Genomic DNA, 15,153 nt, shown 5'->3' on the forward strand with positions numbered 1-15,153 from the left:
CTACAAAAATCTTCACTTGCTCCATTCTAAGTTAGTTTGGAGTACATTTTCACTGTGGAAACTTTCAAATCAGGCATCATTGGCCGGACACGCCCCCTTTTGAAAAAAAAATTCTGTTCAAAAGTGAAACTGTTCTACCTGACTAGAACTGCAGAAAACTTAAATGTGGAGAATTCCGATTTCTAAGATACTCCGTTCTCCACCAGTTGCTCCTAAAAATCAGGAGCAAATCATATGGAAACTTGGGGCCAAAGTTTCTCGCTTTGTGATGTAAAATAAATTGGAGAAGATGGAACAGTTGGAGTGATCAACCCAGCCTGTTATGATGGTGAAAAGTTTCTAGCAATCTCCACTCTGAATGAAGTTTGTATTCCAGCTAGCAATGCTCAATCTTGCATAATGCTGGACCCAAGTCAGGTAGGTACTTTAAAAATGGGCCGTTGTGATCGGCGCGATAACGGGTGGTAGCGAACCTTAAAAAATACTTTTTGGTGGAAATTAATGCTGGGGGGGAATTTTGGGCGCGTTCTGGGCAGTAAATGTGGGCGGACAATTTTCAGCAACGCCGGCGGTAATCGCAGGCCAAAATTACCGCAGGCGATAATCGGAGGTGAAATGGGCAGTAATTTACATTTTTGACCAAAACGGGTGGTAACTGGCCGTTAAATGGGTGATCCTCGGGGAAATTCTAGCCCACTGTTCTTTCCCAGTAAGATTAGGATGAAACCTACTTCCACTTGACACTAGATGTTACAATAAATACTAAGCATTACCCTTGAAACTTATCAAAACAAGTTGGCATGCTTGGAATGCGTAAAGAATGTAATCTTTTGCAGTGTTAGCCATTTCCCACAGTTAATATTAATACCTTCTGCATTTATCTATTCAATAAAAGCTTGTGAAATGTTTCTTACTTACAAAAGTATGGAGATTAAGACAAAAAGATTAATTAAAAATAAATATAGTTAAACAAAATAACATAACTGAAATTGATTAAAAAAAGCTTATTAACAATTGTCCATTTAGTCATTTAGTTACCAGCTCCTGTGATTAGGGTGGATTTTTGACTTTCTCTGGACCTTTACATTTGCAGCCATTTGCTCAAATGCAACTGACGTGTCTGAGTCATCTGATTGTCCTCAAAAATCTGAAGAGGGACAAGCATTAAAGTGTAGTTGTGAGAGTAAGCACGAGCAGATCAGTGGTAACGCATTCACCATCGGGTTGACATACTCAATGTGTAACCAACCGTGTGACTGAAAGAGTTGTGTAGAAAGAGAAAAGGAAGGGAAGGTGCTATGCTAGGCCTCCAGTCTCGCCATCTCCAATGCTGACTGCTCTGTCTCTCCCAATGATTTTGATGGTAGCTACTACTATAGATGTTAGTGTTTGCAGAGTAGCAGGGCCTCCTTCCTGTTGTCTTCTTTCTGTTGTGTGCCAGTTTATTCTGTGAACAAAGTGTAAGGGTTTCCAACATTTATCAGCAAACTTATTATAATGTGCATGATGACAGGAAGAAGCAACAAGTGAGTTCAAGAGGGAGAAGTAGTTCCAAGGGTAGTAGCAACTTTTGAGGGCTTTGAGTGCATACTGAAAGGATATTTGGTGAAGTGTTCCCTGCTGTCTTGGAGATTCAAGGCAAGTGGGCAAGAGAAGGACCCATAGTGCTGATGCAAAGGCTGTGCAGAAAGTACCAGAGACGTGAAAGGAGTTCTTATCTCAGAACTCTTAGTAAGATCATCAGATTTCCTATGGCACCACAGCCAAGTTCTGTCAAAAATGCTGATGACATTAATGCATGCGCCTCCTCTCTCAAACCCATTTGCCATCATCCCATAGGGAAGAGGACCTCCTCTCTTCTGTTCACTTGCTCCTCCACATCCGAAGGCCCGCGGGTTCTGCTGGAACGTGTGTTGCCCACAGACATTTTCTTGCAGTTTCATAGTGTTGCTTCATCTTCTGCCACCAAAAAAGCACCTCCGCTGTAAGATGCTACAGGCCTTTAAAAACCTGCAGGATTGTTTGGTTTTTCTCTTAATTGGCCAGTTGCCTATGGGGATCATGTTTCATGTTGACAATGCACCTCCACCATATTAAGTGACCGTTACTCTTCAGCTCTTTTATTGCCAGCTACCCTCCTGGTTTGGAATTGTTTGTAATTAATGTAAATTAGATACAGGCTCAAACTAGGAAAAGGAAAAAAATACCTTCTCAATTCTATCAATTTAGGACTGATGCCAGAAGAATCTCACTTGTGCAAAGAGTGATCGACATATGGAATAAATTTCTCGGTAGTGTAGTGGAGTAAAAAAAACTCGAGTATCATTTAAGGAACAGTTGGAGGTCATGATGGAGAGATTTTTAGCTTGGATGAGCTAAGATGGGCCGAATGGTCTTCCTCATCTTTATCTTACGCTCTTGTGTAGTTCTTCCTTCCATTGGCTGGAGAAAGCTTGTGTGGTGTAGGTAGATACAAAAACATGTGTGTGTAGAGAACAGTAAAATGGGCCCAAGTTTCGGCCTCAGTTGCTCCTGATTTTTTGGAGTAACTGGTGTAGAACGGAGTATCTTAGAAATTCAAATTCTCGGCATTTAGTTTGCTCCAGTTCTAGTCAGTTAGAACAGTTTCACTTTGGAACAGAATTTTTTTTTCAAAAGGGGGCGTGTCCGGCCACTTATGCCTGTTTCCAAAGTTTCGTCAGTGAAAACTTACTCCAAACTAACTTCGAATGGAGTAAGTGAAGATTTTTGTATGCTTGAAAAAACCTTGTCTACACTTTAGAAAATCAGGCGTAGGTTACAAATCAGGCGTAGGGAATGGTGGAGGGGGGGTTAAAGGGAAGTTTACAAACATTAAACACTTCAGTTTTACAAATAAAGAGCCATCATCAATAATAAATGATTAAAAACATCAATAAATCAACCAATAAATCAATCAAAAAAAATTAATAAGAAATAATTTTTTTAAATCAATAAATAAAACATTTTCTACTTACCGACTGCAGCACCGGGAGCCCTCCAACAGGGTGCTGGACTGCCCCCCCCCCCCCCAGTGTGTCTGTCAGTGTCTCTGTCTCTCTGTCTGTCTGTGAGTGTCTCTCACTCTCTGTCTGTCAGTCTCTGTGTTTCTGACAGCGAGGGAGGGGGAGGAGGGGGGTAGAGGGAGAGCGGGGGGGCAGGGGGAGGAGAAGGGGAAGGGGGGGGGAGAAAGGAGAAGGGGATGGGGAGGAGAAAGGAGAAGGGGTGGGGGGGAAGGAGAAGAGGGGTGGGGAGGCAGGAGAAGAGGGGTGGGGAGGCTGAAAGGGCCAGGCCTGGCCAGGCTCAAGACTTCGGGCAGGGCCCATCTCCAGCACCAGATTTACAGGTAGGTGGCGTCGGGAGCGCAGGTCGGGGGAGCGGAGGGAGGTCGGTTCGGTTCTGGTCGGAGGGAGGGAGGTCAGGTCGGGTGTGGGAGGGGGGGGGTTGAGAGCGCGGGTCGGGTCGGTGGGGGGGGGGATGGTGGGAGGGAGGTCGGTTCAGGTTGCGGGGGGGAGGGAGGGAGGGAAGGAAGGAGAGGAAGGTCAGGTGGGGGGGGGGAAAGAGCGCGGGTCGGGTCCAGTCCAGGGGGTCGGGTCTGGTCCGGTCCGGGGGCGGGGAGCGGGAGTCGGGTCGGGAGGAAGCAGGAGCTGGGCGTGGGAGGCAGCCTTATGCACGCAGCCCCAGTGAGGTCATTCGGCCAAGGCTTAGGGGCTGCGTGCTTCGGGCCCCTCCCACAGAGTTTTGGGCGCCTGGAGCTACTGCACATGCGCGCCCATTGTAGCGCGCATGTACAGAGGTCCCGGCACTGTTTTCAGTGCAGGGACCTAGCTCCGCCCCCAACTGCTCGTGCTGCGCCGCGCCTGACTCAAGAGGACCAGCAGAGAGCCGGAGAACCTAAGTTTTTTTTAGGCGCACTTTGTGGCGCGAAAAACGGGCGTCCAGGTCGGGGCTGCGCCGTTCTAGGCGCGGCCCGAAACTTGGGGCCCAATGTCACTGAGTCTGTATATGTGCAATATGAATCCAGAATAATTAATTATTCTCTACTTTTCTTCTTCCCAGTGGAGGCCTGAAGGACAATGACGTGATTATTAGTATCAATAATCAATTGGTAACTTCTGCCAGTGATGTCAGCGAAGCTATTAAAAAGGATTCATCCCTGACAATAGTTGTCCGACGAAGCAATGAAGATGTGATAATAAATGTTGTGTCTGAAGAAATTGAACCTTAAAGTGAGCTGGGTCTCCTGCCTATGTGAATAAAACAACAAAGCATTTGATGTTTACTGGATGAATGCACTCTCTAGATAATCGCTTATAAACCTGTTGATATTTCTACTGCAGAACACCATCAGGAAATATCTACAGCTTGGATATAATTCTATGTTGTGATTACAAGCTGAGATGATCCTGAAGCTATTGTCAATTAGAAATCAGTTTCCTTCATGCATTTCCTTGATGCATCTTCATGTTTTTTGCACCTTGATTTTATTGTAACCTATTTTCCTTAAAATGTCAGTGTGAGCAATTCACTCGGCTAGAATTTCCACTTCATAAGATTGGGGATTATCATGATTGATATTGGCACCAAATCTCTTGCAATGCAGTTATATAATTTTCACCCTGTGACAGCAAATAAGAAATGTGACATTGCTGGTATGGGCCTGGCAGATTTTAAATGTTGGCACAGCCTCTTTTCTGCCAATAGATACCAGAGTGCAGTGACCAGGCTATCCACCGTATGGGTAAGTGGATTGTGAAATAAATGTGGGAATACACACAAAAACGTTCTAATTTCCGCCCCCCCTCGCAGTCTGTGTTTTCTCTATCCCATGAGGCTGAGATATTGAGGAACCCTCCATCACTCCGTCAAAACCATTTTTAGCCATTTGCATGAGAGTGGCTTGAGGGTGAATTTTCCTCTTATTTTCTCCCTCATTTGTAGATGAGCACTTTACCTTCCACACATGGGTGTCGGCAGGTATACTCCACGCACATCCCAGTATTATTTTGCTGGGGGTTTACATTCAGAGAGTGGGGAGGCAGAGAGATTGCCCATCCAATGGGGCAGATTCAGTGCTTAGTGATTTTATGTCCTACTTCCTACTTCTGCTGTGAGATCCTGGGTGGTGTGCGTGTACACTGCCCACCTCTAGTTAAAACGTTTCAGGTGAAGTTTGATGTACAGATTGGGAGAGGGTCCAGGGCTAAGACCAAAAGTAACTGATGATAACACATAACTGAAGCTGGGCTTTGTGTGGCCAAGGTTTCTATGCCATTAAATATTTTAAAGGAAAACACTTTTATACCACGGTATATTTTTCTCTGTCCTGCTCCCAAATAGCACCTCAAAAATGCATGCAACACAGGAAACATAGGTGCTAATCCTTTTCCACATTGTGTCCTGAACAGCACTGCAGCTGAACTTCCTCTCTGGTGTTTCAGGTGGTTGCACCTGACTATATCTGAAAAGTGTGCAGAAATGTAAATTACATGTAAATGAATGTCGGATAGCTCTGCACACAGAATTTCTCTCATTGTACAGGGAGCAGATCAGGGGAATACTGTCCCATAAAAACAGGTGCTACTGCCTCCTGATCTGCTCTTTCGATGATGTCTGAATAAAGGGTCAGACTTGCATTGTCAAGAAAGGTCTTTATTGTTTATTCTTTGAATAAATATTAATTTTTCTGCTTCAGTGCTAGTTGGAGAATGTTGTTTGTCTTTTACGCTTGGTGGTGGAGACAATGTTCACCCCTCATGATTAATCCGGCAGCTTCCTCCCATTCCTGCTCCATCATTCATCATATCCACATTTGTCTTTCCTGTTTCCACATCTACGACTTGGCATTGTGATGTTGCCCCTTTACCAACTCCCTTTAAGGCCGACTGCAGGGGTATCTGGGCTGCTGCTACCCTAGTCAGGGTGCAGCAGCACAAACCCATTCACGGGAGACAGCACCTTTAAATAGATGTGGAGACCACAGGCAAATAACTCACAGCTTCTAACAGACATCAGTGGATTTAAAATCTTCCCATTAGTCTTCAGAAGCTGTCTGCTCAAATCCTGTTCTCAGTACCTGTCAAATTATAAATCCTTCAGGCGCTCTCATGAGGCTTTCATTTAACCTTACCTTTTAAGGTTGCTGTTGTCTTTAAGACACAGCCAGCGCCAGAATTGCTCTTGGTCGCTTGAATACAGCATCCTGTGCGCACCTGAGCAATGGGAATTAGGCCCAATAGGAAGATGTTGCTGAAGATGTTGCAGCACTGGCACTTCCAGTGTGCTACATTCAAATTGGTCCTGGGAGCAATGCTGGGAGAGGAATATAAAGGTATTGTGGTTTAATTCAGAAACTGACTAAATTCCAGTTACAGAACACCTCTGGTTCCAGCTTCAAATTTATTGTCTCAGAGAGAACATTTATTTTTGAGCTCTTATAAATTTCTCCCCATATCACAGTCTGGACCCTCCAGTGAGCTCCACCTCTGTCTGTTGTCAAAGAGGTATGGCTGGTCTCACTAGGTATATCTACGATGATCCTAAGCTGGGTCCTGACTGAGGGCTGGGATGTGGGGGCTCTCGACTTGCCGCTGCTGGCCTTGTATAGGTGGATATTGGCTTCATTTCTGAGCACCATCTTGGACATGTCAGCGCAAGGTAGCTCCGGGTTCCAACCAAGCTTGTGTCCACTCAGGTGGTCTCCTTTCAAAGTTCCGTTTCGTGTCCGTAGGAATAGCTACAAATCTTTGACCCTGCTGAGTTCTTAAGATATTTGTCAAACTAATGCCAGCTTTTATACAAACAGATGATGCAAGACATTAAATTGTGTGTGAAGCAGTTATCCATTGCTTGTGTGCAATATTGTAATAAAAATTATGCACAGCTTTTCCTAATCAAAGAAAAACATTACTGAATATTTTATATACACATACTTTGTTAATTTAATGGTGCCGTTCTGCATTGTGGGATGGTTTGTGGTTGATACTAGTTTCCATTTCTGATTCATAATCCCACCAAAAGGAAAGATGGGCAACATTTATTTTTCTAAGCTTGCACTCCTGCCTTGACTCATAGCTGTGATTTGGAAATCAGCATGTGATTCACCCCTGCACTACTTTCCCCATCGCTGTTACAGTCTGTGTCAGTGCTGCACTTTACTGCACCAGGCTTTGCACAAAGATCTCCTGATCTCTGTGTCGAGAACTTCGAGTTTTCTGACGTTAAATTCAAATCGGCAGAGGTTAGTGGGCATCCCTGTGTGCGAGCTACTGCGACGTTAACAAGCTGCCTAAGCAGCCAATCAAATCGCAGAATTCTCTCAATGTGAACAAGGAAGTGGGTAAGCTCTTAAAATTCAACATTAAAAAAAAATGGTACTGAGAGCAAAACAAAGATTGGGGCTCTTGCATGAGAAAAAGGCAAACCTGAAATAAAGATGAACAAACTTTAATTTTTAAAGTTTCTTAAACATTTTAATTTTTATGAAAATGGAAAACATTCACACCGCACAAAATTAAAATTAGTTTTTCAGGCCCATAACCTTTGGCAATCAATATTCTGTTAAATTCCCAGTTGCACATAAGCCCTTTGGGTCTAACCTTTAATGAGGAATTTAACAGCGTACTTACTGTGGAAGAGCCAAAGTTTTCATCAGTTTCCCTGACTTAAGTTGTTATGTCTCAAATAAAGCAATGTGACTGAGTACTGTAGACTTGAGTAAGTGTGACCTAAGTCTCTTTATTCTGACTCGAGTGCTGGCACAGCATGGGAGGCCTGCTTACATGCAGTGCTCCCAAGGAATGTTGGGATCCCTTGGAACTCCAACAGATGCGCCCTCTGGTGGCGGTAGAATGCTGGTTACAAGGTGTTGCATACATAACATCACTTCTGCCCCCCCACAAAGTCAATAGTACACTTATTTACAGGGTGAGACGATCTGGGCCTTTTCGCTCCCGAGTCGATTGTCTCGGTACAAACACAGGTGTAGGTGAGTTGTTTGGGCCTTCGCTGGGCTGCTGCGCAGCTGGCCTTGTTAGGCTGCTGGGGATGATGAGTTCAGCTTCATGGTTGACCGTGATATCGGTTGCCACTTGTGTGTGTATCGGAGGGTCGAAGTTGGTGGTGGTCTCTTCAGGTTGCTCGTGGCTGTCTGTGAATCGCAGTTTGGTTTGGTCCAAATGCTTTCTGCAAGTTGTTAGTGAATTTGCAAGTTTGATTTCAAACACCCTACTCCCTTTGGCTACGACAGTGCCAACAAGCCATTTGGGACCATGTCCATAGTTGAGTACAAATACAGGGTCATTGACTTCAATATCGCATGACAAATTTGCACGATCATGGTACATGCTTTGTTGATGCCGCCTGCCCTCGACATGATCATGGAGATCAGGGTGGACTAGAGAGCGCCTTGTTTTGAGTGCCTTTTTCATGAGCAGTTCGGCAGGGGGAACCCCGGTGAGCGAGTGGGGTCTTGTGTGGTAGCTGAGCAGGACTCAGGACAGGCGGGTCTGCAGGGAGCCTTCCGACACGCGTTTCAAGCTTTGCTTGATGGCTTGGACTGCCTGTTCTGCCTTGGCATTAGATGCGGGCTTGAATGGGGCAGATGTGACGTGTTTGATTCCATTGTGGGTCATGAGTTCCTTGAATACAGTGCTGGTGAAGCACGGCCCATTGTCTCTGACAAGGACATCAGGCAGTCAGTGCGTGGCAAACATGGCTCATAGGCTTTTGATGGTGGCGGTGGACATGCATACAGACATTGCACACTCAATCCATTTTGAATAAGCATCCACAATAATCAAAAATATTTTGCCTAGAAACGGGCCAACGAAGTCAACGTGGATCCTAGACCACGGTTTAGAGGGCCATGACCACAAACTTAGCGGTGCCTCCCTGGATGCATTGCTCAGTTGAGAGCAAATGTTGCATTGGCACACGCAAGACTCCAAGTCTGAGTCGATGCCGGGCCACCACACATGGGATCTGACTATAGCTTTCATCATTACTATGCCTGGGTGGGTACTGTGTAGGTAGATTATGAACGTTTCCCTGCCTTTCTTAGGCAAAACCACACGATTACCCCGCAAAAGACAGTCCGCCTGTATGGACATTTCGTCTTTGCGCCGCTGGACCAACTCCCATGGAGGATACAGTTTTTTACAAGGGACAGTAAAGGATCCTGGCTGGTCCAGGTCCTGATCTGACGGGCCGTAACGGGTGACTTTTCATTTTCAAATGCATCCATCACCAAGAGCAAATCTGCAGGCTGTGCCATTTCCACCCCGGTGGTGGCCGACTGAGAGCATCAGCGCAGTTCTCTGTGCCTGGCCTGTGGCGAATTACATAGTTATATATCTTTGGATGTGAGCAGAGGCATTGGTATTAATACCTTTGCTCTCTGAGAATAGCGATATGGTCAGTTTCGAACTCAAACTTGCGCCCAAACAGATACTGGTACATTTATTTCACTCTGTAATCACATGCCAGAGCTTCATTTTCAATCATGCTGTTGGCCTTTTCAGCCTTGGACAAACTCCTGAACGCATAAGCGATCGGTTGCAATGTTCCCGATTCGTTTGCTTGTTGTAACCCGACCCCATACGAAGAAGCATCGTAAGCTAGCACTAAACGTTTACATGGGTCATACAGAACAAGCAGTTTGTTGGAACATAACAGATTTCTGGCTTTCTCAAAAGCAGTCTCTTGTGATTTCCCCCATACCCAGTCATCTGCCTTGCGTAGCAACACATGTAAAGGTTCTAGCAAGGTGCTTAACCCGGGTAGGAAATGATCAAAATAATTGAGGAATCCCAGGAATGACTGCAGCTCTGTCACGTTCTGTGGTCTCGGCACGTTCTTGATGGCTTCTGTCTTGGTGTCGGTGGGTCTGATGCCATCTGCCGCGATTCTTCTCCTTAAGAACTCGACCTCTGGCGCCAGGAAAACACACTTTGAGCGTTTCAACCTGAGTCCCGCATGATCTAGTCGACTTAGAACCTCTTCCAGGTTCTGCAAGTGTTCGATGGTGTCCCGACCTGTGATCAATATGTCTTCCTGGAAAATCATGGTGCGCGGAACCGACTTTAGCAGTTTCTCCATGTTCCTTTGAAAAATAGCCACGGCCAATCGAATCCCAAACGGGCATCTATTGTAGATGAACAGACCTTTGTGCGTGTTGATGCAGGTGAGGCCTTTCAAAGATTCCGCCAGCTCCTGTGTCATGTAGGCCGAGGTCAGGTCCAACTTGATGAATGTCTTCCCTCCTGCCAGCGTCGCAAATAGGTCGTCTGCCTTGGGTAGCGGGTACTGGTCCTGCAGCGAAAAACGGTTAATCGTTACTTTATAGTCCCCGCAAATTCTGACCGTGCCATCGCCCTTCAGAACCAGAACAATCGGCCTGGCCCACTCGTTGAACTCAATCGGCGCGATGATGCCCTCTCGTTGCAGCCTGTCCAGCTCGATCTCCATTTCTCTCGCATCATGCATGGCACCGCACGTGCCTTGTGGTGGATGGGTCGTGCACCGGGAACTAAGTGGATCTGCACCTTCGTCCCAGAGAAATTTCCGATGCCTGGCTCAAACAACAACAGGAACTTGCTCAAAACCTGGGCACATGAGGCATCGTCGACAGATGAAAGCGTTCGGATGTCGTCCCAGTTCCAGCGGATTATTCCCAGCCAGCTTCTGCCAAACAGTGTGGGGCCATCTCCTGGTACAATCCATTGTGGTAGTTCGTGCACCACTCCATCATAGGAGACTTTTACTGCTGCACAGCCAATTACAGGAATCCGCTCTTTAGTATAAGTTCTCAGCTTGGTATGAATAGGCCTCAGCTTGGGCCTTCGTGCATTGTTGCACCACAGCCTCTCGAAGGCCTTTTTGCTCATGATAGACTGACTCACACCCGTGTCCAATTCTATGGATACTGGAATTCCGTTCAGTTCAACTTTTAACATGATCGATGGACATTTTGTCGTGAAGGTGTGTACCCCGTACACTCCTGTCTCCTCGGTTTGAGTCTCTGGTTCAATTTGATCCGCCATGAATCGGTCTTCCTCTGCAACGTGGTGGTTTGCAGGGTTTGCAGCTCGTCTGCACATTCGCTGAAGGTGTCCCATTGTTCCACAGCCTTTGCACGCATAGTGTTTGAAGTGGCATTCAGGAGTTCGATGATCACCTCCGCAGCGCCAACAAGGTGTTAATTGCCTCGCATTCACACTTGATGGCGGACTCCGAGTCATCTGAGGTCGTGCAGCTGCAAGCATGTACGTTCTGCCATATGCATTCCTGCCTGAAAACGATGTTACTTTGTGTACAGTACTTGCCGATGCATCTTTATGCTGCAAAATTTGTTTGGTGTTATCACTGGTGGACATAAATGCCTGGGCTATCGTTATGGCTTTGCTCAGGTTTGGTGTTTCAACAGTCAATAATTTGCAAAGGATAACCTCATAGCCAATGCCAAGCACAAAAATGTCTCACAGCGTTTGCTCCAGGAATCCACTGAATTCGCAATGTCCTGCAAGGCGCATTACTTCGGCGACGTAGCTCGCCACTTCCTGGCCTTCAGACCGTTGACATGTATAAAATAGATATCTTGCCATCTGAATGCTCTCCTTCGGATTTAGGTGCTCCCGGATCAGCGTACATAGTTCTTCATACGATTTGGTTGTTGGTTTCACCGGAGCAAGAAGATTCTTCATGAGGCCGTAGGTTGTTACCCTTCGTTTGGCAGCGTTCTCATTCCCTTCCAGCTCGTTGGTCACGAAGTATTGGTCGAGTCGCTCCAGGAAAGCTTCCCAATCATCACCTACTGAGAATTTCTCCAGGATACCAACAGTTCTCTGCATTTTCGCATGATGGTTTGTTATCTATTACTCGTTGCCAGTTGTTATATCTCAAATAAAACAATATGACTGAGTACTGTAGACTTGAGTAAGTGTGACCTTAGTCCCTTTATTCTGAATCCAGAGTGCTGGCACAGCTTGAGAGGCCTGCATATATGCAGTGCTCCCAAGGGATGGTGGGATCCCTTGGGACTCCAACATATGCGGCCTCTAGTGGCGGTAGAATGCTGGTTACAAGGTGTTGCATACATAATATGAGTGATTACATGGATTGCTGGTGCTGTGTGGGGGGTCGGGGGTGGATGAAGGTGGCACAGCGCAGCCAGTGTCGGAGCTGTGAATGACAGACTGCAACTTCAGGATTTCCGCATGTGCCTACGAATGCGCTAAATCCCTAAGTTGAGGTCAGTTTCAAAGGCGGAATGATAGTCCGCTGTCATCCCAACTGCAAATTCCGGGCCAATATGTTACATAAGAACATAAGAATTAGGAACAGCAGTAGGCCATACGGCCCCTCAAGCCTGCTCCGCCATTTAATACAATCATGGCTGATCCGATCATGGACTCAGGTCCACTTCCCTGCCCGTTCCCCATAACCCCTTATTCCCTTATTGTTTAAGAAACTATCTATTTCTGTCTTAAATTTATTCAATGTCCCAGCTTCCACAGCTCTCTGAGGCAGCGAATTCCACAGAAGAAATTTCTCCTCATCTCTGTTTTAAATGGGCGGCCCCTTATTCTAAGATTATGCCCTCTAGTTCTAGTCTCCCCTATCAGTGGAAACATCCTCTCAGCATCCACCTTGTCAAGCCCCCTCATAATCTTATACGTTTCGATAAGATCACCTGTCATTCTTCTGAATTCCAATGAGTAGAGGCCCAACAACCTTTCCTCATGTCAACCCCCTCATCTCCGGAATCACCTTAGTGAACCTTCTCTGAACTGCCTCCAAAGCAAGTATATCCTTTTGTAAATATGGAAACCAAAACTGCACGCAGTATTCCAGGTGTGGTCTCACCAATACCCCGTATAACTAACAAGACTTCCCTGCTTTTATACTCCATCCCCTTTGCAATAAAGGCAACGATTCCTTGGCCTTCCATATCACTTGCTGTACCTGCATACTATCCTTTTGTGTTTCATGCACAAGTACTCCCAGGTCCCGCTGTGCTGCAGCACTTTGCAATCTTTCTCCATTTAAATAATAACTTGCTCTTTGATTTTTTTTCTGTCAAAGTGCATGACCTCACACTTTCCAACATTATACTCCATCTGCCAAATTATTGCCCACTCTCTTAGCCTGTCTATGTCCTTTTGCAGATTTTGTGTGTCCTCCTCACACATTGCTTTTCCTGCCATCTTTGTATCGTTAGCAAACCTGGCTACATTACACTTGGTCCCTTCTTCAAAGTCGTTAATATAGATTGTAAATAGTTGGGGTCCCAGCACTGATCCCTGCAGCACCCCACTAGTTACTGATTGTCAACCCGAGAATGAACCATTCATCCTGACTCTCTGTTTTCTGTTAGTTAGCCAATCCTCTATCCATGCTAATATTTGACCCCCAACCCCGTGAACTTTTATCTTGTGCAGTAACCTTTTATGTGGCACCTTGTCAAATGCCTTCTGGAAGTCCAAATACACCACATCCACTGGTTCCCCTTTATCCACCCTGTTCGTTACATCCTCAAAGAATTCCATCAAATTTGTCAAATATGACTTTCCCTTCATAAATCCATGCTGACTCTGCCTGACCAAATTTTGCTTTTCCAAATGTCCTGCTACTGCTTCTTTAATAATGGACACCAACATTTTCCCAACCACAGATATTAGGCTAACTGGTCTATAGTTTCCTACTTTTTATCTGCCTCCTTTTTTAAATAGAGGCGTTACATTTGCAGTTTTCCAATCTGCTGGGACCTCCCCAGAATCCAGGGAATTTTGGTAAATTACAATAATTCTCCTGGGTTCTGTTTTTTTTCAGACTATTGTGGAAGTTTCTCTGACTCAAGTATGTACTGGTCAAAGGAGCCTCCTCTTTTTGTAACCTCACCGCCTCCTGGCTTCGCAATACAAGATCTATTACTCCAAGGTAAAGCCTTGAGTTAGGGGACCTCCAGGGGAAAGTAATGATTCCCATTCCATTGTTACTTGATATATTGACATGTAAGCCAATCGTGTCTGTGCCTTCTGGAAGTCCAAATACACCACATCCACTGGTTCCCCTTTATCCACCCTGTTCATTACATCCTCAAAGAATTCCATCAAATTTGTCAAATATGACTTTCCCTTCATAAATCCATGCTGACTCTGCCTGACCGAATTTTGCTTTTCCAAATGTCCTGCTACTGCTTCTTTAATAATGGACACCAACATTTTCCCAACCACAGATATTAGGCTAACATGAGAGAAGTAGCATAAATGGCCATTTTTAACCATTTACACTGGGGGGGATCCTCTCATCATCATAGGCGGTCCCTTGAAATGAGGATGACTTGCTTCCATGCCAAAAAAGGATGAGTTCACAGGTGTTTCGAATGAAGGACCCAAACCATATCCTCAAGGGTGGAAGATGCCTGCGCGTGGATTTTTTTAATGCGTGGTGGCCGTTGCACACCAGCCACTACACGGGCTTGACAGAGTTAGGTCTTGGTCCAGTGGCCAGGATTACCCAAGACTAGTGGAGACCAGCTCTGCGGCACGGTTCTAGTGCGCACACATATCGCTGTGTGGGCTGGCCCGTGCTGCTCCTGGGCCCCTGGTCCCCTGGCCCCGAACTCACGCCTCCCCTGGGCCACGATCACGTCCCCCGACAGCCTCTCGCCGCTCCTTCGCCCTGACCTCGCCGCTCCTGCTGTATCTGCCCCCGCTCCAATCACTGACCTGGACCTTACTGACGTCACTTTTCGTGGCTATCGCCCTCCTGCACCAGCTCGCGCTGCTCCCTGAAGTGGTATGCCTCCACGCTGCTCCTGGGCCGCTGCACCTCCGCTGCTTTTATGGCCCTGACCTGCTGCTGGTGTTTTCATGCAGATCCTCTATTCTCTAATGGGGAGGGGGAGGAGATCCTGTATCCATCCACTAAAGCTCCAGTGGGAATTTGTGAGGACATGGAATTTCCACGTGTAATATTTAGGTTAGAAGAGTGGGAAAAGTACAAAATTAGGGTTACTTAAATTACAGTTGTTCATGGGACGGTAATTTAAACACTTTTTAAATGTATACGTTTAAGGAGCTAACATTTTGTACAAATACAGTCAAAATGTTTCACTAAATTGAGTTTATATGA

At 45.9% G+C, this 15,153-nt stretch overlaps 1 protein-coding gene across 1 annotated transcript in view; it reads left to right on the forward strand.

The window, feature by feature from the left end:
- The window catches only part of htra1b (HtrA serine peptidase 1b), a 64,625-nt gene extending 58,913 nt beyond the window's left edge, over positions 1-5,712 (forward strand). The window contains exon 9 of the mRNA XM_070876705.1: positions 4,078-5,712. Coding sequence (XP_070732806.1) covers positions 4,078-4,246 — 169 coding nt within the window. The 3' untranslated portion in view covers positions 4,247-5,712. The remainder of the gene's footprint in view (positions 1-4,077) is intronic.
- Positions 5,713-15,153: the final 9,441 nt, after the last annotated feature.

Source organism: Pristiophorus japonicus, chromosome 3 (assembly GCF_044704955.1).
Source record: "Pristiophorus japonicus isolate sPriJap1 chromosome 3, sPriJap1.hap1, whole genome shotgun sequence".
In the NCBI taxonomy this organism is placed as follows: Eukaryota; Metazoa; Chordata; class Chondrichthyes; family Pristiophoridae; genus Pristiophorus; species Pristiophorus japonicus.